At 42.9% G+C, this 23,045-nt stretch overlaps 1 protein-coding gene across 1 annotated transcript in view; it reads left to right on the top strand.

Annotated features, from left to right (window-relative positions):
• The window catches only part of RPS6KA2 (ribosomal protein S6 kinase A2), a 184,436-nt gene that overhangs the window by 89,530 nt on the left and 71,861 nt on the right, over positions 1-23,045 (top strand). Inside the window, exons 4-6 of the mRNA XM_085315438.1 lie at positions 17,838-17,918; positions 18,755-18,834; positions 22,637-22,743. Coding sequence (XP_085171564.1) covers positions 17,838-17,918; positions 18,755-18,834; positions 22,637-22,743 — 268 coding nt within the window. The remainder of the gene's footprint in view (positions 1-17,837; positions 17,919-18,754; positions 18,835-22,636; positions 22,744-23,045) is intronic.

The following is a 23,045-nucleotide window of genomic DNA, read 5'->3' as shown; positions in this document are numbered from 1 at the left end:
GCTATTTTTCTTTCACTTAGACAGAATGCTCTAACACAATTTTACAGATTTTGATCCTGGTAAAAATGGCTGTTTCATTTCAGTCACACAAACACTTGTGCATAATAGTGAAATCTAGAAGTTTGTGGGGTTTTTTAAGTGAACCGTGTCCCTGCAGCACAGGAACACACGGTAAAAGATGCAGCCTCATTCCCCTGGTGCCAGAGCAGGCTGGTCTGTTACTAAATCATTGTTTAGCTTTTTCTGTCTAGTTTTATTTGAAAATGTGTAAAATGATTGGGCTCCAATCACATCCCTCCACTCTGCTCCTAGAGGTTCATCCTGTTAAGGTTTGCCTAACATAGCCTATGTTTCCTCTTTTTCCATTTCACTTACTTCTCTTATTTATATTCCTCTCTTTTATTTTGATAAATAATTCTTCTCTGTCCTTCATGTTTATGTCCTTTAAATATTTATCTTATCTCCTCCTGTCCCTCTTTAGTCATTGCTTAGTTAGGTTTATATTTAGATCTTGATGGTTACCGAGTGAAATAGAAAAAAGGAAGATTTCCTCTTCTGGTAGGTATTCTGTTAGAGTTCAAGCAGCTACATGTATTTTCAGAACTGTACACAGGGTCTGAGATGTAGATGGTGAGATCCTATTAATGTCAACAGCAGTTTTACTACTGACTGTTTTAAGGCCCTGATTTCAGCCAGAGACTCTCTGAATTTAGTCATATCTTCCACTAGGCTCTCTATACAGTAATGGAGTCCAGGCTGAAAAATAATTTGCAATTGTTTGAGCACTGTGTTTCCCTCCTTGCAGGAGAAAAGACTAGTTCTTTTTTTTTTTTTTTTTTTTTTTTTTTTTTTTCTCCCTTAAAGCAGATTCTTACTGTTTGTTTGCCTAAGGCATGTTGATTGGAAAACTTTAGTTAGTGTGGCAGTAATTACACAAGACCAGGATTTTCCTTAGGTTCTAGTTTAGGAAATGACCTTGCCTTGACTTCACACACAACTTGCTGATTGGACTGAAGGATTCATTAGTGACAGCAGCAGTCTTGCAGGTRGTTATTTACTTTTACGAGGCAAACATACCAGCTGAGCCTTATTAAGAAGGTCTGTGCCGTGTGTCAGGGCTGGGCAAAGTTAACGCTGGGTTTGCCTGAGTGTTGACTGTAAACGCTGCAATTTGCTTGAAACATATGGGTTTGAAATTCCCATTGACTCGATATGCAAGTAGWTCAGAGGTCTGAGTTATAATCAATCTAATAAACCTGGGCCTGTATGGATTACAAAGAGAAGATGTATCAGGGTCTCTTGAGGGTCCTTAGCTTTAGATGTAAGCTAGTGTCCCAGCTTCTTTTTAGTGATGCCTTAAGTATACTTGTGACTCATTTCACAGATTTTGGAATTTAGTAACCGAAATGCTCATCCAAAGCATTTTGTCAGAGAAATAAGTTTGACTCTGTGTTTGCCAAGTGCAAACAGCCTAATGGAACAAGTGTTTAGTGTGGAAAGTCAGCGTAGTGGTCATGAGCGGAGCTGCTGCTTCGCTCGATGTGAACRTTAACATTTGCCTGGTGCTCCATGACAAATCCATTCAAAATCTTCTGTTTTGAAACACACATGTCAGTCAGAGCCTTGCGTGAGCYATATCAAAACTAAACTGTCAGAGGGCTCTAAAATTAAGGTAATTAAAACCCACTATTTTTTATTTTCCTGGCTTTTTTTTTTCAGTATGATTAACCTACACCTGGAAAACACTGSTTTTTTGTTTAAAATCTCTGATGGGGTTGGTGAATATTTTTCTTCTCCTAGCACCTATGAAGTCCATGGTTTGGTATTCTGTCTTCCTCTGAATATGCAGTTCAACATACCTTTTCTGGTAGAGTGACTGTCCACAGGAACGTGGCTGTTAAGTGAAATTTCATTTGAGAAAACATTGAAAGTAAGTATTTCARTGCAGACAGAGTGCTCAGTTTGGAGTGTATTTCTTTTTAAAAATGATTTAATAGTTGTATGTTATAATTAGTGTTTAAAAAATAGTAGATCAAAATCAAAAATAAAAGCCTTAGCAAAACTGTACTTTGATGCATCCAAAACAATTTTTCATTATTTCATTTTGGCAAAATTGCTGAATGTARGCTTTTTGTTCCAATTCAGAACAAAAGCCACAGCAAAAGCATCTCTGAAAATGCTCAAAATTACAAGTTTCAAGCTGTTCTATAGCAATCGTTTACCAGGATTTGTTCAGCTTATGAGCAAAACTGCCTTGGTGGCGTATTACAGAAACCCAGTACATGCAGTCTCCACAGAAAGAGAGAATATCACCATCTCCAGTCCTTCCAGGAATTCTCACTCAATATTATATAGAAGATTTTTGGTCTTGTCCATAAAAATCTCAGCTGGCCCAGGCATGAAGTACCATACTGTGCCATTAAAAGGCACGGTGCAGATCTCACGTAGGAAAATAGTAGGGCTTAAGGTGGGCCTTAAATCACTCCTGTGCAGTGGTACTTGGCACCGAGTTAGCGTGCCAGGGTGCTGTCTTGGGAGTACCTCACCACCCCCTTCCAGTGCCAGCGTGGGCTCTGTGCCAGGAGTGGCAAGAGAAATCGGTGCAAGGCAGCTTTATGTGAGTTGCTCAAAGATCCTGATGGAAAAGAAGCTTTTCTTTTGKTAGAATGGACTGTTTAGTCCCTGAGGGTCTAAATATGTGGATCAAGTTTTTTTCTGTAGTAGGGCTAGTATAAGAGGRAGTGTTAGACCCTGCATTTCTTTGCATTTTCACCAGTGAGTCAGTGGTCGTTCCTAAAAGCTTTTCAATCATAACAGTTGTATTCTTGCCTTTAATGATACACTGCAGAGAATATTTGTGGTGAAAACGAAAGCACAGACAGTTTTCACACTTCAGACTAAAGTAATCTACTGACTTTATTCAGCTCTGACTGTAAAATCTACAAAGCAGGTGTGTTTTAAGAGCAAAGAGCAGTGACAGTTGATTAATTCATGCTGGGCTTACAGCTTAAAAAGCCATGGTGAAACATGTTACCCTGGGAGACCCAGTAGTTCCTGGATGTCTCTATCATCTCCATCTCAGGCAGGACAAGAGAAAAACAATTTCTTCATTTCTCCTGTTGACTTAGCAACATCGCAATAGCAAACACAAACCAAACACTCACTCAATACTGGAATGCCCAACAGATAGGAAACACTTGGGCTTGCTGCTGACGCTCCTTTGCAGCTGCATGCTAACCAGCCAACGCTGCACCATGACAGTAGCTGTACGGGAAGCTGTAAGCAGGAGAAACAGGGATGCCAAAGAAGTTTGCTGGAGAAAGTTAGTCCGTTTTTTGACTGCATTTAAGAATAGAATTGAGGACTAAATGTACCTGTATTTCTCTGCTGAATTCCCATAGGTTAGTACTAAATGCTAAGTGTCTATTTTGGGAGGGAAAAGAGGCCAAACTATCTCACAACTGTTTTAAGCAACTTTTCTTTATTTCAGAAATACCTACCAATTTCTCCCTTCAGGTCATCACACTTTACATAGTTATTGATGAACAGTGTTTACTGGGTTGTCTGAACACTAAGGGTGGCCTTCTTGTTGGTTTTTCTTTTTGATATTATACCTGTTCCGAGAGCATGGATAATTATTACCTGTCAGTGAGATTTAATACTGTAATTGCTGCTATTGCTTTCAATAATAATAATAATCATAAACTATTCAACTAAAGCAAATGCAGTACAAAACAGAGGTAGCTTACAGTAAATTTCAAGAAACAAAAATATCATTTCATGCATCGTTTGACGGAAAAATCATGTCCAGTAAGGTAAATAATTTTAAATAAAACAAATGCATTACATCAAAAAAGATGACGAAGGTGCAGCTTTGCAGAGATATTAAAGATTTCCAATTTTGCACAAGTCATGGACAGATGGATTTCCAGCTGTAGATTTTAGGCTTTTTTGAGGATGTTCCATGCTAGCAACTGGCAGCTTTTTCTGCTCTTCATCAAGCCTTTTATTCAGTATGCTTGTAAATATGTTAGTTAGACCTGATTTATGTGATCATACGGGGTGTAATTCTGACTTTGTTGGTGTTATAAATCACTCTAGGGTTTGGCTTATTAGATATAGTTGTACATCTGCTGTTCGCAGAGCTTGGGAGAGGTGGGAATGGGTTCATCTGGGAGTGGTGTGCAAATGCATCTGTGTATATTCAGTTGGTCCATCTTTGTTCAAGAATACATAAAGAATCAAATTTCACGTCTGCATAAGGACGTGAGGTTTATATAATCATTTTGTTCATCTGTCTGTCAGTCCTTTTCTAATGATACTTGAGCCCCCTAGCTAATTTCAAAGAAAGCAGGATAAAAATCTGAAACACAGTTAAGCTCGAACAAGGCCTGTGAGATTTGTTGGCCAGGCAGAGAGATCCAAATTCGTGTCCCGTGAGGAGAAGGCAGGCGGTCGCGGTCATTAGACCTTCCATCTGGCAGTAGTGAGCCCACCAAGCAGCAGGTACGTGGCTCCATACGCTCTGCAGCCTGTGTAGGCTGCTTCTTGCGTGTCGTAAAAATGTGGGAAAGAGCTTAGGTTACTACTGTGAGGGGAAACATTGTAAGCATAAGTCATAAAACTGTAGGAAACGGGCTTTATTGGCTCTCCCACTCATGGAACAACTTGTTCTTCATTTTCATTATCACTTAAATAGTTTGTGCAGCTTTTTCAAGCATATGCATTATGGTTTGTTGTTTGGGACTTTGAGGGGCAGGGGATTAGGGGATTGCCATTTAGTTGCATTTGTATTCAATGGAGTTAACATGTCCTGATTAAGAAATCTGCAAAATTAAGCTTGACCAGTGTTTAGATCGGAAAACACAGAAACTTGTGTTTACTCCTGACATCTCCCATTTGATTTGTTTTGTAGTCTTAGACTTCATCATTCTGTATTTTATTTTTTCTGGTGGAAAATTTAGTAGAGATACTTCACAGGGATGTTGGGAGATTTAATTATTTTTTTCCAAATATTTTAAGACTCATGAATAGGCAATAAATAACATAATTAGAAGTTCAATATTGAAAGTTGCAATTATTTCAGAGGCACCTGTCATTCCAGATTTTCAACACTGAAGCATTGAAGCTGTATTTTTAAAAAACAAAACCAAAGTCTGTTTTCTTAAAAGCCAAATGTGTTCCTTTATGTAAAAAAACAGGGAAAAAAATGACCTCCTCTGGACCTTGTGCTCCTAAAAACTAGCCTGAGTTCTTATTGATTTTTCAGAGTGCCCTTCTACAAAAGAGTGTCTCATGCTCTGTAAATCTGTTTTTCCCTTTGCAGCAGCAGCTTTAGGGCTAAGCAGTAAAGGTCTGTTTTTAATGGCTCTTTCCTCATCTCTAAAAGGTTCTATATTTGGGGGCACAGGAGATCTTTCTTCCAGAAAAGTAACCTTTCCTCCAAGGAAAAAGAAACGCATATAAAATCTCTACATGCCATTATCATTATAATTCTACATTCAGGTAGCAATAGCACACTTTTCTGGATGTTTTTTGTGTTGTAATATGCTCCATTGAAAAGATACAACATGGAAAGCCACTGTTTAGGAGTTTTAAGCAGAAACATAGTAATGCAAACAGTATTTTCAAGCAAAATCCTTAAAGCTACATTATAATCCTTTTTTGGAAAGCCTGTATTTGTATGTATGCTATATATTCAGTCACCATAGAGGTACTTTATCTTCCACAAACGCAATGTGTATTTAAAATTAGAATTTAGCCCTCTGTTTTTATCTGCAGTAGCTTGCATTAAAAACAAAATGAAGTGACAGAACTGACGAGAATGTTGCACATAATTTTGCTATACAATTAGTGTGTTTTAGTGCTACATGGGAAATTTTGAAATRGAATTATATCTTCCTGAGCCTGAGTTATATTTTGCCTTTGTTACATTCAAGACACGTTACTGAGTTCTAGGGAAGTGATGAGAGTAAGGGATGAAGTTTAGATTCATCGTTTTATTTACTGTTTTTCTCCCGCTACCGATATTTGATTCAGTTAAAATAGTTTCTGACTCCCATAGTTCTTGCTTTTTTAGTTAATAAGCACTCCAGCTCCTGGCCGAGCAGGGGCGTTTTTTTTCAGAAGGTCCTTTTGAAAGGTAGGGTCAGGCATATCATTTATAATGAATAGTGCATTGCACCAAACGTTTCTGACCAGGTTGTTAAATCTTTGACATTATACACGTATTTTCTGTACGTATCCTCCTACAGGAGTAGCTTTCTGGAACTTGTGTCGAGTATGCAGGGGGGTCCTCTCCCCGGTGTGGCATGTCAGGTGATTAAACAGCGCTTTAGGTAGAACTGTCAAAAAGGACAGAGGGCAGTAACAACAAACGCCCGCTGTCTTACCACCTGTTCCTGGTTCCAAAAAAAAGTTTTCTGGAGGATATTCGAAAGGCCAATTTCAGCCTGGTCACCTGAGAGACTGGCCCACCTTGAGAAGGCACCTGAGCAACCCTAGCAGCCTCCTGCTCTGTCACCTTCAGAGGACTCTGAGGAGGGTCCAGGCACCTATGCCTCATGGTAGCCAGCATGCAGTTCACCTTGGGAACAGGATTATAAAGGGATCTATAGGCTTAACATGCACTCAAAATAAAATAAAATAAAATAAAAAGAGTCATCACTTCAGTACTATTGAAGAGTAGTAGAACTGTCTTCATCTTTAAGTACCTTGCAGAGCTCACAAAATTTATCTCCATCCACTTTTTAAAACAGAATTTAGGCTAGAAGTCATTTAAGTATTGTGAGGAATGTTCTCCTGTTTGAGTTTTGCATTTTGCAGTTGGTTGTATGTTGTGAAACTTGCTCTGGGGAGGTACAGGGGCATCCAAGTGCTTTGTTTGCATTTGTGAGCCTGCGTTAGTGAGTCACAGACATTCACGGAAAATGAACACACAAAAGCCTGCGGTCATAAGCAGAACAGAACTGTGCTGGACCTAAACTAGTATGTTCAGGTATGRGAATATTTCCACTAAGAGGCTTTGGCTCCCTATGCTGTTGGCTGAAAGATGTAAGAGCAATACCTAAGTTAGTCACTTCTGGTGGAAGCCTGAATATATCACGTATGTCTCTTCGCTGTCGGCATAGGGAGGCAAAGTCTGGCAGCCCTGAATAACAGGCGCTCTGAATTGCTTATTGATTTCTTGAGGTTAGACTGCCAAAACAGGCAGTCTGGAGGCACATCTGCTCTCTTACCCTGCATTGATCTTCACAACAGAAGCGTATTTCAGTTTTTGTCCCTTACCACCACTACACCACACCGCAGGCTTCAGTGTTTCCTGTCTCTGATTCCTCCCATGTGGAAGCCTGCGATGGATTTTACTGCACTAGAGATTTTGCGGTTTATCAAGTCTGTAACTTCACCATTTGCAGATCAGCTGTCCTTAGCCAAGGCAGACTGTTAAGATGTCTGTAAGAAGTACTCCCTAGCTGAATCTTTCTCAACAAATACCTTTAAAAGAGAAAAGCCATAAGTGKAAAATTGTATCAGTCACAGGAGCATTGGCATAAAGCATTTTTGTACCAACAGGATCCAGCTGGCACCAGGGGAAGCACAGAGTAATAAATGCCGGGCACCAGATAGATTTTGTCTTAGGGAGGTGGGCAGGCCCAGTTGCTGCTGCTGCCCACCCTCATCAAAGACCTTGCCAGTGAGAGGTGCTCCTGGCATCTGGCAAGCACAGAGGTGCCTCCAGGTCCCTGGGCTGGCCCCACACCGGGCTGAGGACCGCCGTACCCAGCAGGTGACCACCCACAGTGCAACTGAGCCTCTGGCTGCCTCGCTAACCTGATTTATGCTGGCAAAAGGCAGGTATCAAAAAAGTGAACACAGCCCCATAATGCAATAGCTACAGAAATGAGTTTCTTCGTATTTGATTTTCTGTCCCAGGAAGGGCTCTTAAACCAGAAGACTTGCAGTTTGCTGCTTCCTTTCCATTTTCCCTTCTGGAGTTAAACAAGCTGGGAGGGAGGGAGTGGAGTGGAGAGGCAGGAGAGGTCATTTGTCCCACAACAAATGATTTTTGCCATGATTGCCAAGGGAAAGTGGAGGTGGTTATGTCCGTGCTTTTCAAACAAGTTCTTCCGCAGGCTAAGGCAAAGCTTAAGAAAACTTCAGCCCCGACAGGAGCTTGTCAGAGAAAGTTTTGAGCAACTAAAGTAGAGTTGCTRGATTTGGTTGTTTGGAGTTTAGCATTATTTGTATTTGTCACTGTAAGCAGAAAGTGTATCCTGCGTACAAGTGCGTGTATTTTCCTACATATGTATACAAACTTCCTCCAGTTCAACTGTTTATCAGTTTGTAATAGTTGTATTTTGTAAACGAAAGTGATTTCATTTTTGTTTGTCACTTCAGAATTGAAGCTAATGTACAATCATTATAAATTAATACATGTGTTAGCCTATATATGGCTGAGTAACAGCTTCATGCTCTGTAACACCAAATCCCTATGCAAAAATTAGAACACCTGCAAGTTAGAAGAGATTTTTTTTTCTCTTGAAGCAGAAACATCAACTTTTACTCCAGATTAGACTGAAAGCAGAGAAAAGGCCAGCAACACACTAAACACAATTTCAGATGATAGCTTAAGGATAATTTTGTTTTAGTAGAACTAAGAATTACTTTGCAGTAATTAATTTGCAGTAGTGAGAAGGCTAATACTGAATAAAAATGTTTGGAAGGTATTCTTTGGCCAAAAGGATCCCAGAAACAATATTCTGGCTCCACTSAAGTTAGTGGCTGAATGCTGTTTACCTTCCATGGAGCTGTGACTTCAGCTCAGATATCTAATTACAAGAAATATGACAAGTTACTTTCTCATAATAGTGAATTAGCTATACATTTTTTATCAGTATTGTGGTGGTATGTGTGATAGTGGTAGTGTGACTCTCCCTTCACAGCTCCTGTAGACCTTGGTTTCATTAATTCATAAGTTTGCATTGGATTGGCTCAACATCCTTCTGAACTGGTACAATTCTGTTGCCTCTGCATCAAGGAATGTCCCTAGATCATCACTGCCTGCCAGTCATTCCTTGACATGGCTAGAGATGCACTGACTTCTAGTTTTTATGTGAGACATATGGCCAAGAGGCTCATTGACTGAAAATTARTATTTATTTACATGTTTAAATATCAACCAAGTTAATATTATGAAATCTTTAGACAGAGAAGCAGTACTACAGTTTTATATTCTTATGCAGAAAATATTCAATTAGTCTTTTCTTGAGAAGGAACATTTTGAACCCATAGAAGATGTTCTGAGTATATCCTTTTKCCCCTCTTTCCTTTCAGACCCTCATAGTAAAATTAAAACAGGCCAAGAAGTAGAAATTTGTAATTTAAAATGCATCCAGAGCTGCATTTGAAAGAGTGTACCAGCAGGTCAAGTGAGGTGATCCTTCCCCTCTACTTAGCCCTGGTGAGGCCATATCTAGAGTTCTGGATTCAGCTTTGGGCTCCCCAGTACAAGAGAGAGATGCAGCTACTAGAGCAAGTCCTGCGAAAGACTACTTAGATGATTAAGGGCTTGGAGCATATCTCATAGAATCATAGAATCAGTAAGGTTGGAAGGGACCTCTGGAGATCATCTAGTCCAACCTCCCCGCTCAGCAGGGTTACCTAGAGCATGGTAAACAGGGTTGCATCCAGGCAGGCCTTGAAGATCTCCAGAGAAGGAGACTCCACAACCTCTCTGGGCAACCTGGTCCAGTGCTCCGTCACTCTCACAGGGAAGAAATTCCCCCTCACGGTCAGGCGGAACTGCCTGTGCTTCAATTTCTGCCCATTGCCTCTTGTCCTGTCMCATGGGACAACTGAAAAGAGTTTCTCCCCGTCCCCTTGACACCCTCCCTTCAGGTACTCATRCACATTGATAAGATCCYCCCTCAGGCTTCTCTTCCYCARGCTGAAGAGGCCCARCTCTSGCAGCTGTTCCTCCTAGGGCAGGTGCTCCAGCCCTCTGATCATCCTCGTAGCCCTACGCTGGACTCTCTCCAGCAGCTCCATGTCTCTCTTGTACTGGGCAGCCCAGAACTGGATGCAGGACTCGAGATGAGGCCTCCCCAGGGCTGAGKAGAGGGGCAGGATCACCTCCCTCGACCTGCTGGCAACAGCCTTCCTAATGCACCCCAGGAGACCATTGGCTTTCTTGGCCACAAGGGCACATTGCTGGCTCATGGTCAACTTGTCATCCACCAGCACTCCCAGGTCCTTCTCTGCAGAGCTGCTCTCCAGAAGGTCAGCCCCCAGCTTGTACTGGTGCACAGGGTTATTGCTCCCTAGGTGCAGGACCCTGCACTTGCCCTTGTGGAACCGCACGAGGTTCCTCTCCGCCCARCTCTCCAGCCTGTCCAGGTCTCTCTGAATGGCAGCACAGCCCTCRGGTGTATCAGCCACTCCTYCCAGCTTGSTRTYRTCAGCAAACTTGCTGAGGAGGCACTCTGTCCCCTCATCCAGGTCACTGATGAAGAAGTTGAACAGGATGGGACCCAGTACTGAGCCCTGGGGGACTCCACTACCCACAGGCCTCCAACTAGACTCCACGCCASTGATGACGACYCTCTGRGCTCTGCCTTTCAGCCAGTTCTCAAGCCACCTCACTGTCCACTCGTCTAACCCACACTTCCTGAGCTTGCCTAGGWGGAGGTTATGGGAGACAGGGTCAAAAGCCTTGCTGAAGTCAAGGTACACAACGTCCACTGCTCTCCCCTCATCCACTCAGCCAGTCATTCCATCAKAGAAGGCTATCAGRTTGGTTAAGCAGGATTTCCCTGTGGTGAATCYGTGCTGGCTACTCCTGATCACCTTCTTTTCCTCCATATGTCTGGAGATGACAACCAGAATGAGCTGTTCYATCACCTTTCCAGGGATRGAGGTGAGGCTGACCAGCCTGTAGTTGCCTGGGTCCTCCTTCTCGCCCTTTTTGAAGACTGGAGTGACATTGGCTTCCTTCCAGTCCTCAGGCACCTCTCCAGTTCTCCAGGACCTTTCAAAGATGATAGAGAGCAGCCTGGCAACAACATCCGCCAGCTCCCTCAGTACCCRTGRGTGYATCCCATCYRGGCCCATRGATTTGTGGATGTCTAGCCTGCCCAGAAGGTCTCTAATCCTATCCTCCTCAAGCAAAGGAAAGTCTTCCCTTCTCAAGACTTTCTCCCTCACATCCAGGCTGCAGGATTCATGAGGGCTGCCCTTAGCAGTGMAGACTGAGGCAAAGGCATTCAGTAATTCTACCTTCTCTGTAGTCTTTGTCACCAGGGCCCCTGCCCAATTCAGGAGCGGGCCCACATTTTYCCTAGTCCTCCTCCTGCTGCTGATGTATTTGAAGAAGCCCTTCCTGTTGTCCTTGACATCCCTTGTCAGACTCAATTCCAGCTGGGCCTTAGCCTTCCTCGCTTCATCTCTACATACTCTGACTGCACTGCTGTATTTCTCCCAAGCAGCCTGTCCCCTCTTCCACAGTCTGTGTATTTTCTTCTTCTGTCTGAATTTGGCCAGGAACTCCTTGCTCACCCATGCAGGTCTCCTGCCCCTTTTGCTGCAATTCTTACTCRTAGGGATGCACCACTCTTGAGCTTGGAGGAAGTGATGTTTGAATATTAGCCAGCTCTCCTGGACCCCCCTTCCTTGTAGGACCTTAACCCAGAGATTCCACCAATTAGGTTTCTGAAGAGCCCAAAGTCTGYTCTCCTCAAGTCCAGGGTTGCAATCCTGCTTSTTGCCTTACTTCTTTGCTGCAGGGTCCTGAACTCCAGCATCTCATGGTCACTGCAGCCAAGGCTGCCCCCAACCTTCACATCTCTAACCAGTCCCTCTCTGTTGGTAAGGACAAGGTCCAGCAGGACACCCTTCCTCATAGGCTCCTCCACCGTTTGTGACAAGAAGTCATCATCAATGCATTGCAGGAGCCTCCTGGACTGCTTGTGCCTGGCACCTTTGTCCCCCTCAGCATGGAATCACCCACTACAACCACTCGTCRCCTCTTCCGAGTGGTCACGCAAGGCACAGGGTCAGAGAGCCCAGTTGCTTTCCTCAAGRCCAGGTCTGGGTTCTCCTCATCCTGGAGTGCACTAAACCTGTTCTTCAACTGTAACTCCAGGTCTACAGGAAGATTAGGGGCCTTTCTTCTTTTTGTTCGAGAAGCAACTAGCTTCCAACCTTCTTCAACAGTGCTGTGCTGTACTATTTCACTCTTCACAGAGTYCTCCAGCAACTCGCCTGCAGCAGGGAATTGGGACTCCGGGAGCAGTACGGTTCCTAAGAACGCCCTGTCTGTCTCCTGCTCACTTTCTCGCATGTTTCACAGTCAATATTGACTTCGTCTTGCAACTCGTATGAGAAAAGGTTGAGAGAGCTGGAGACTTTTTAGCCTGGAGAAGAGAAGGCTGACAGGAGATCTTAACAGTGTGTAAATACCTGAAGGATAGGTGAAGGGAGGATGGGGCCAGACTTTCCTCTGTGGTGCCCACTGACAGGATGACAGGCARTGGGAACTGAAACACAGGATATTCCATCTGAACATCAGGAAAAACTTCTTTAATGTGAGGGTGACTGAGCACTGGAAGAGGTTGCCCAGAGAGATTGTGGAGTCTCCTTCCCTGGAGATATTCAAAAGTTGTCTGGATGTGATCCTGGGCAATGTGCTCTAGGTGATCCTGCTTGAGCAGGAGGGTTGGGCTAGATGATCTCCAGAGCTCTCTTCCCACCTCAACCCATGATTCTGTGGAAAAAACAAACAAACAAACAAACAAACAAACCTTCTTAAGTATGCAGTGTTAAATAAAAAAAGTGGTAACATCCTCTTCTTTGATATTCAGAGCTAGACGGAGAGAAGTGGATGAACTGTATTTATTTGCATGTATCCTCAGCTGCTTCCACTTCTCTTTCATACGACATGAATACTTGGAAATGGGAATTGTTTTCATCTTAAAGTAGCAGGTGCTTCCTCAGCTGTTAGAGGTTCCACTAGTCTACTCCCTTCTGTTTTGTAGCACCTGGGATTATTTCAGGGGATACCTAATTTTCCAGGAARCAAACAATCTTCATGTCTTTGTGTTCATTGTTCCAGATTATGTTCTGCATCTTTGTCTGTTGTGTAATTTAAAGACAAGGTGCRAAACTCACCTTTCAGACCAAACTTGATACTAGGGAGAAAGCGTAAGAACTTTGTGTCAGTGAGAGTTCAGTGAATGAGAGTACTACTAATGAGCATTTTAATTACATAGGTAAACACCTTATTTTACCAGAAGCATTATCCACCAAAGTCTTCTGCATTCTGCACTCTGTGTGCCTTACTGAGACCCCTACAAATGGCAAAATAAAGAATGGGCAACTGCATTGTTTGAGCTTTCATCTGTGTCTTTGATGGACATCCCTTTACCAAGAGATGGGTAGAAGTAGTGAACTCAGACAGGATGTTCCACAACCTGGAGAACCGTCTCACCGTCTGGTGAGAGCATGYTAAACAGTGCTGTCCTGTCATCTTCCCTGAGGCTTCTTCCCCAACTCAGCTCCAGCTCTATTTTATGGTTCTTTGATAAGACCAGAAAAGGGATTCACTCATAAAAGAATACATACAAATAGGTCCTTTTAGGTGATCCAGTCATTTTGGAAATGAATTCCAAGTGAATTGAATGGAAAAAATGAATTGGAATGGAAATGAAATGAATTGGAAATTAATTTCCAATGAAATGAATTTCCAGTGAAATGAATTCCGTTTGGAAATTCATGATGATGCACATTAACTGTTCCCCAGTAAGACTAAACAAAGACATGCAAGTTTGATCAACTGCATAGAAGTAGGTATCTGTAATGTTCAGGCATTATCATCCTTGACATTAAGGCAGCTATTCAGGGCTTGTCCATCTCCCCTCTTGCTGTTTCAGGAGGCCCTATATAGCCAGGGTTCAGTAGTTTAAGTTAGGAGCTAGAACTAATTTAGATTGGGCTCRGGAAGTGTGGGTTAGACGAGTGGACAGTGAGGTGGCTTGAGAACTGGCTGAAAGGCAGAGCCCAGAGGGTCGTCATCACTGGCGTGGAGTCTAGTTGGAGGCCTGTGGGTAGTGGAGTCCCCCAGGGCTCAGTACTGGGTCCCATCCTGTTCAACTTCTTCATCAGTGACCTGGATGAGGGGACAGAGTGCCTCCTCAGCAAGTTTGCTGATGATAGCAAGCTGGGAGGAGTGGCTGATACACCCGAGGGCTGTGCTGCCATTCAGAGAGACCTGGACAGGCTGGAGAGTTGGGCGGAGAGGAACCTCGTGCGGTTCCACAAGGGCAAGTGCAGGGTCCTGCACCTAGGGAGCAATAACCCTGTGCACCAGTACAAGCTGGGGGCTGACCTTCTGGAGAGCAGCTCTGCAGAGAAGGACCTGGGAGTGCTGGTGGATGACAAGTTGACCATGAGCCAGCAATGTGCCCTTGTGGCCAAGAAAGCCAATGGTCTCCTGGGGTGCATTAGGAAGGCTGTTGCCAGCAGGTCGAGGGAGGTGATCCTGCCCCTCTMCTCAGCCCTGGGGAGGCCTCATCTCGAGTCCTGCATCCAGTTCTGGGCTGCCCAGTACAAGAGAGACATGGAGCTGCTGGAGAGAGTCCAGCGTAGGGCTACAAGGATGATCAGAGGGCTGGAGCACCTGCCCTAGGAGGAACAGCTGCGAGAGCTGGGCCTCTTCAGCCTGGGGAAGAGAAGCCTGAGGGRGGATCTTATCAATGTGTATGAGTACCTGAAGGGAGGGTGTCAAGGGGACGGGGAGAAACTCTTTTCAGTTGTCTCATGTGACAGGACAAGAGGCAATGGGCAGAAATTGAAGCACAGGCAGTTCCGCCTGACCGTGAGGGGGAATTTCTTCCCTGTGAGAGTGACGGAGCACTGGCACCCTGTGGTATGTAAGCTGATGCAAGCAGGTAGATAGGTCTAGGAAGGCTCTTTTGGAATGAAAAAACAGGCATGGCCCAAGCATATCAAAACAACAGGGTAAGAGAAGGACAGTGGGRGAAAGAGAATGGATTTATTTTCCTACAGAATATGATTCATTGATTCTTTGGTGGTAGGATGCCATGTCTCTATGACTTCTGCCCTCAAAGCATTTACATCAGGCTGAACAATGCTGGAAGATGAGGAAGGCAGGCCACCAACTCATGTGTCAAAGTGTAACCCTGATTTCAGGTTTTGGTTATCACTTTTGSCAGTAGCTGTGAAAGTGGCGATTAGAGCAACTTTGGAGGAGACTAGGGGAGACTAGGGTTGAAAGGATTGTCAGGACATGATCCTGCAGAAAGAGCATGGTATCTTTTGCTGTGACATAGCATTTTCTTTAGTGTTGCTGTGCCTCCTCGGTTGCTGTCTGCACGTGGAGAGGAAGGTGATATTGCAGCCAGACAGATCCACAGCCTCTAACCACCAAGCTGAGCCATTTATGTGTAATAATAATCTGATAATATCTGAGATGATTGTGTCCCATGGGGCATGGGAAGATTGGCGCAGGTGATCTTTCAGCCCATATGCTGTGCTGTGCCACTGGTGACTGACCAAGCCTCAAAATCAGCTTTGAAGCAACATTGTCTAATAGAGAATAAGAAGGATGACCAAACCTGCAGTCCAAGAAAACACTGTTTTAAATCATATTGGAAACCTCTACAAGCCAGACCCAGCTGAATTACTGAACTCCTTGCCCCTGGAAAAATAACCTCTACCTTTCAGTATTGCTCTCAGATATCTTGGCCTCAGCAGTACAGCAGGAGCCTGGAAGTGCTTTACCAAGGATGTCCTGTCCTTCAGGTGTCCACCTGGCTGGGGATGGGAATAAGTAAGGCTGATAGTTGTGTGAGTCCCTTCTTCCCCTTATACATGAGTTGCTGGCCTCAGGGTAGGGGAGGGAAGCCACGAGGCCAACTGCAGGGCGGCCTTGGGGCATGGGGCAAGTAGCTTTCAGCAGACTGTGCTCTGACACACTTCAGAAGTTGAAATTATTCTGGTACGAGGGAACCATGCCCTCCTGCCAGCCTGTTCTCCCACTAGTGCAGTGTGAGCATGCTTTGGCATTACAGAGAGAAAGACACCAGCTTTTCTGCTGACACTGGACTGTTGGTAGGATAACGGCTGCTACCAAGATCCAGCATGTAAGGTAAACAAAATACATGGCTATGCAGCCATATAGTCAAGTGCTGGATAGTACAGGTAAATGAATGATGGTGTGAGTCACATAGGAGAGCTGTTCTTTGCCCTTACAGAGTGATTTATACTGTTACCCGCCATGCATGGTAAACTACCCAGTTGGCATACGAAATCGTGGATGTTGTGTATGTCACTAGGTGGGGCTTTGTATTTTGTAAATCTGATTGCAGGGAAGCACTTGTATTAGGCTATCTAACCAAGCTTAGCAGGGAGTAAGCTACACAAAGTGTTTAGCAATGCCCACCTGTCCACCAAGAATGCCTGCCTGGGAACATCTCTGCCTATCACAAAAATCTGGATTGACAGCATGAGAAATACTCTACCTCTACATAGTTTAAGCATTTTATGAGTGCATGCAGTGTGATTTTTACTCATAGGATAAGACTGAGATCCTTCTTGATTCCCTTTGTCTTTGTTTTGCTTTTAATCTTAAGAGATGGCTTAGATTGCATGAGCTAGTAAGGCTTCCATTGCTATTGACCTAAATAAAGCATCAAAATAGCTAGAAATCCAAGTGTCTCTCCACTCCTATTTAAAGTTTTCGGATCAGCTGTTTTGGTCCTATTTCTGTGCATCAGTTTTCAAAGTGCAGTGACAAAATATGTGATTTCTTTGTGGTATGCTCATTGCTTGGGTGTGCAGAGTACTCAGCTTCTCAGCAGATCCACAACACATGCAGGCGATGACAGAATCTCAGTAAGGTCTCTGGCGTTACCACCTAAAATAGTCTCATAGCATTTCTTGTGGATGTTTGCAGTTGAAAAACATATTGGCATTGTGTAATGGAGAAAAGTAAGAAAGTTTCAGTACTTTGGTTAAAAAAATAGTTAAACTGTGATTGAGTAAAAAATGCATCTATCAGATGAAGAGCTGAAAATTTGGGAACTTGAATCCTTCTCAATATCTGAACATTCTGTGAAACGTATTTGCCAGGAAATCTTCAGCTTCAGTTTTGATTAGTTTGAACTCAGTTCACCTCTGTAATTATTTTTTCCATTSCTCTCCATTCCTCCGAACCACAAAAAGTATTTTTCTCACTGCTGTCTGACAGTAATTTATTTCTACACATGAAAATAGTTCTTATGTTATTTTTAACACAGCGACTGCTTTTCCTTTTTTACTGATTGTTTGGGAGGGGCAGGTACTGGAAGCTTAAAATACTTCATTTAAATCAATATCAGAGAGTGATTCTTAGCAAGTCATCCACGCTGCTAGCATTGGCAATGCTGCAATAAGTTAGTTTATTCAAGGTTAACCTAACAGTTCCAGAGCTGGTAAATTTTGTTTAATCTTAAATGAGATACTAATTTTATATAGTTTTACTTTTCACATTGACTTTGTCTTTTGCAAAACATAATCATTTGCCTGTTGCTTGTAATACTGTAGTGCTTTTAGTAAGGCCTGATCTCTACAGAGGAAGACCGTCCCTTCCTGAAGACTTACTCTTTACGTAGGCAAGACAGAGAAAAGGCACCCTAGAGAGTGAYGTGGTTTGCCAAAGGTTGCACCACAAACTGTCGGGAGAAAAGTAGAATGCAGATCACCGGAGCCCCGTTTCAGTGTTGTATCCAGTGGATCATGCTGCTTCTTAATATGTTGCTGTTCTTATTGTTCTTTCTTTATAGTTCGGGATCGGGTACGATCAAAAATGGAGAGAGATATTTTGGCAGAAGTGAATCATCCTTTCATAGTCAAGCTTCATTATGGTAACTATAATAAAATGCGAGTCATGTTTGTTCTTAAATTGGTTGGGGAATTGTAACTAGATCTGTTATACTTTCATACAGATACCCCCTGCCTGCATATGACTGTATCTCTAACAAAATCATAGAGGTTACCTGTGTGAAATACTTCCATTATGCTAAAAGAGGATTTCAGTAGAAGTAGGTCTTAGCCATTCCTCTATCAAAATACATTTGATATAATGTTATATATTGTGCTGGTGGGATAATGGGAAAGCTGGTGAATATACATCTGCTAACTCCCTCACCTACAGTCAAGAATCATTTAGGAAACCAGAGAATCTAAATAAAACCTAATTTTAATGATCAGCATCAGTTTGAATTTGTGTATGTGAATTTGATATCTTAGTAGAATTGCTTCCTTCCGCCTAGCCAGCTGCCTGACTTCCTGAGGAGCCCCGTTGTTAGTGCAAAGGGTCTTCTGGGGACGTTTCGGGCTCTCACCTCACACCAGTTGGGGAGCTTCTCTCTACGCCCTCAGTTTCTCCTGGTATCTGGCACAGCGGAAAACAACAATAATTCAGAGGTGCTTAGAATGGAAAAAGAATATATTAATAATACATCTTTGTCTCTCAAATGACACCATTTTTCCCCCATAGTCTAAGCTAGTTTGCTTAATTGTGGAGAGAATTTAATTTTTTCTGTTCTCTAAGTAAAGCACTGAAATGACAGAAGAGCTGATAGCGTGAACAACACACAGTTAGTAAACAAGATTCGTTCTTTGGAGACTTTATCTTGATTCAAACTTCCAACATCTCCATCCTTCCTAATCTTCCATCTTCCATCCTTTTCTAATGCAGCATTTCAAACAGAGGGAAAATTGTATCTAATACTAGATTTCCTGCGGGGAGGGGACCTTTTCACAAGACTCTCCAAAGAGGTAAGCTGATAGATTTTACTTTAGAAATGAATGACTATCCTGGATTTTCAGAACTCAGATGAAGTTGGTGGGAGTGGCAAAGGGCCYTGGGAATTGTTCTGCTGTATATATGTAACAGAGCTACATCATCTTGCATCTTTAGATGGATTCTTAATAATTATATTTGAATTATACTGTAAGTAATGCAGTGGATAGCTTGTAAGCATCAYGGCTGTAGAAAACTGCGCCATTCACTAAGTTGTTCCCACAACAAAGTAGCCCCAGACTCGTTGCTCRCAAAATATATGTTGGCTGTGATGAGAATTAGTCAGAGAACTCCATCCCCAGTACGTTTTGCCTGGGACACGAGCACAGAACTGCTCTAGAAACACCATCGCTGGCAGCAGAAGGCAGAGGTGACCGTAGGTGGGAGGCTGCCTGGAGCTCGGGGTGCAGCAAGCAGAGGGGCTGGCCAGGGCAAGACCCAGCGAGTGGGGAGACGGGACGCTGTCTCCTGCGGCAGCGGCTCGGAGCACAGCGGAGGCCATGTGCTGCCCTGGGGGCTCGCGGGTGGGCTCTCACGGCAGCTCACCTACTCTTTCCCCTGCTTGCTCCGGGGCAGCTGCTGCTTTTGGCATGTCCCTCAGCTCCAGCCTGTCTCCTGTCCTATGTAACTCCTGCCTTTGGGGAGATGCTGTTGCTTGTAGAAAAGGGAGTCAGGAGGCAGTCCAAACTCGAGTTTCACTAATGCATGTAGAGAGGGGCAGCAGTGGGTTTTCTAGCTTCATTTGCCACTCGCCTGCTTCTGCAAATGCCTCTTCCGAGTCAGCTGCCYGCGTCGCTTGTGCAGCTTTCAGAATTTCACTTTGGAGAGTCTTCCAGGCAGTACGGGTGGCGCTCACAGAGGCAGCCCTGCCGCCCTCAGGACAGCCACCCTGGGGAGGCATTTATGGTCCTGGAGCCTTGTCTGTGCCCAGGGGGTCACTATCTGGTGTCACTGACGTAAGGCCCTCAGCTCTTGGTCCATTTGCAGAGTGGGGAGACAGGAGGTGCCAAGAACCACCTAAGGTAACATCTTTAAAAAATATGATAGGGATGTTTCAAATGCTGTGTTTGCGTTTCTTGAGTTTAAGAGTTTTTGATGCAATAAAAAGCTGTGAAACCATTAATTCAGAAGTTCCCAAGCCCCCATCCCAGGCCTCAGAGCAATTGCAGCAATTCCTGTTCCAGTGACATGCTGCAGACTGGAAGTGGTTTGCAYAGCTAACTGCTCTGCGTGCTGCAGGTCAGGAGCCCTTGCTTTCAGTATGTGTTTGCCAGCGTGAGAAAACACTCTATTATGTTGCATTGTAATTACAATGCCAAGTAAGGATGTGTAGAAGTTCTTAGTACATGGTGGCAGTTTTAGTAGCAGGGCAGAGATTAAAGGAAACAAAAATATTTTTCTCCTCTTTGTCATGAAATCAGTCTTTGACAATGACGTAGCAGGCTGTTGTAGGAAGGACCTCTCAGGTTTCATAAGGGAAGAGAGAAAAAGTCTTTCTCATCTACCAAGTGTAGTTGTACGTTCTGTACAGTTAGACAGCTTTAAAGCTGAAGAGAACAGCTCCAATTCCATTCTCTATTAAAAAGTTAGGTTTTCCCAAGCCTTTTCTGCCTTATACTCTAAAGAATTTGTCCTCTGAGCTTGACAGTCCTGATACAGACTTCTCTTTTCAGTGTTGGCAGCTCATCTTGTCTGCCTATAACTTTTAACTGCTAGGGCCATGGTATCACAAGGAAAGATATTACAGGAAAACTTGTACAGGCTGCAGTTATTAATTATGGGCTTATTCCAATTGCATTGATTTCAGTGGACTTTCAGTCAGATCTCTTATACTACAACRTGGACATGCAAAGCTTTGTTTCAGATTTGCTCTATGTTTCTGAGATATCTGACTTTAGTTGGAAAAGTGTGTGTATAGTTTAGATTTTCCCTGATTCTACTGATTTCATCTCATACCTACATTATTTATTTTAAACCTTATAAGTAATTTAAACTTATTTTGGTGTCTAACACCATTTTTACTTTCCAGATCAATTAAATTTTTAATCAGAATTATTACTTTTATATCCTTGTTCCTTCTAGCTTTTACAGATATTCTTAATTAAGTTATGTGACATCTGCCTGTTCTCTGAATCCTCTGTTTTTATTCTCAGCCTTCTGCAGCTTCTCAAAGCACTCAAATATTGTGGCTGCTGCTTTCCAAGAGTAGAGACCTAATTTTTAAAAATAAACTGCAGTTTCTACTGTAGGTATTTATATTTACATGTGAAATGTAGATTTTTATTGAGATGATTCATTTTACTTCTGTCATACGTAAGATTCATGCCTGTATAGCCAACGTATAAACTTCTTTTTCTTCATTATTATTTTTGAATGTGCTGAACTTTAAAGAGAAGTTAATGTCATCGGGGATATAATTAAATTTAACTAAAGGGTTTTCTTGCCATCTGAGCTCAGTTTTTCTGAGCTTAGAGTTTTTTCTGTTGAAGAAGTTTCTTCCCACCTAAAACAGAGCTTTTTGTGATAGTCATATCAGCTATAGAAAAGAAGCAACTGCCATCAGTTTGCATCTCATTAGGCCCCATATGGTAGATAGCACATCCTTGCTTAGGATATCTGTCCTCAAATAACTTAAGGCTCAGCCTGATGTCCTGATCCCTCATCATATACACTGCATCTGTATTCGCTCGTTCCCAGGTTCCCTTACAGAGCAAGTCTATTGTTTTCTCAGAGTTAAAACACTGTCACAGTCACTAGAAGCTCTTTTGCACAAGGGCTACCTCSTACAAGTGTTACGGACAAGGACATGCCAGGTTTGTTTCCCACAGTCTGCCAATACTATCCCAAAAGGCGCTTTCACACATTCTCATCTGATAACCCAGGTCATTTAATACGCAGCCTAATGTCACCCTGTAAAAGTACCATGCTGAGGAGCGCTGGCACACTCTGTCGGGTATTTTGACGTGAAGAAATATCAATATCTGTGTCTTGGGACTCTAGGATCGTAGAGAATTTGTCTGTATCTCAGGATGCAGGGTGTAGAGAAGACCCAGGCTCTGTACTACATGAYGTGAAGGAGGCTAGCCAGCTCTGAGTAGGATTAACTCTGAGCAACGTAGTTGCAAACCACTTCTCACTCTCATCTAGAAGCCAGGTATCATTCCCTGAGGCAGATGTGTTTGGAACTCTGGGCATGACCTTAGAGTCCAGTGGCCACTGAAGGCGTTGGCAAGACATTCCTTGAACCCTCAATGAGTGGGTTTTAAATCAATCTCTAAGTCTCTCCGTGCTGTATATTCTGTTCATATTTGGGAACTGAATGTGTTCCGGTTTCTAAAACGAGAAGCCTTTCACTTCCCCAAAGAGGTTTCTGCATCTTATTTTGTGGGAAATTGGGAACCAAATGCCAGGTTTTCCATAAATTAAGATACATGAAAACAATAAGGGCTGTGCTGAATATATTGAGTTTTGCCATTCATTTCAAAAGGCTAAGGGTATTATTGTCACGTGACATCATCTAAACAGATCAAATGGATGAATGAGAGCAGCATGCTTTAAGGAATGGAGAGAAATACTTGACATATTGAGTTTTGTTTTTTAAGGAGAATCTGTTATGAATTGTTAATGTGAGCTCAGACAAATTATGGAAAGTTGAACCTGATAYGATGTTCACYCCAGCATTCCTGTGTTAGACAKTTCCTTCCCCRTGTCTGTTTAATGCAAGCCAGCCTACCGTTATCTAATAAATTGACATGTTCTTCTTTTCTTTCTCTCTAGGTGATGTTTACAGAAGAGGATGTCAAGTTCTACTTAGCTGAGCTGGCCTTGGCTTTAGACCATCTCCATGGTCTTGGAATTATTTACAGAGATCTAAAACCAGAAAAGTAAGTTAATGAGAAGGAGTGAATTGTAACATAAATATATGAGCTTTTAGGTCATTTCCACGCCTTGTCCTACTAATAAGTAAAAGGTGTCAGAGACTCTACTTTTCTTCCTGTATCTAAGACTTTATACAGAAGAGTTTCAACATCAAGAGCAGATTAGTCCCTATGCAAAAGTCAATAATTTAGGGAAGTATTGTATCCTTTCCCTAGTGAAGCATGGGAATGTTGAAGTAACAAGCACACATTGAGGTAGTGGCTGAGGCAGTGGTATTGKGATAGATAAAAAAGTAGGTGAGCACCAT

The sequence above is a fragment of the Rhea americana genome, unplaced genomic scaffold, assembly GCF_003343005.1.
Source record: "Rhea americana isolate MKP2758 unplaced genomic scaffold, rheAme1 scaffold_43, whole genome shotgun sequence".
Classification (NCBI taxonomy): Eukaryota; Metazoa; Chordata; class Aves; order Rheiformes; family Rheidae; genus Rhea; species Rhea americana.
Note: the sequence above shows the minus strand (reverse complement) of the source record. Positions and strands in the feature narration are given on the sequence as shown.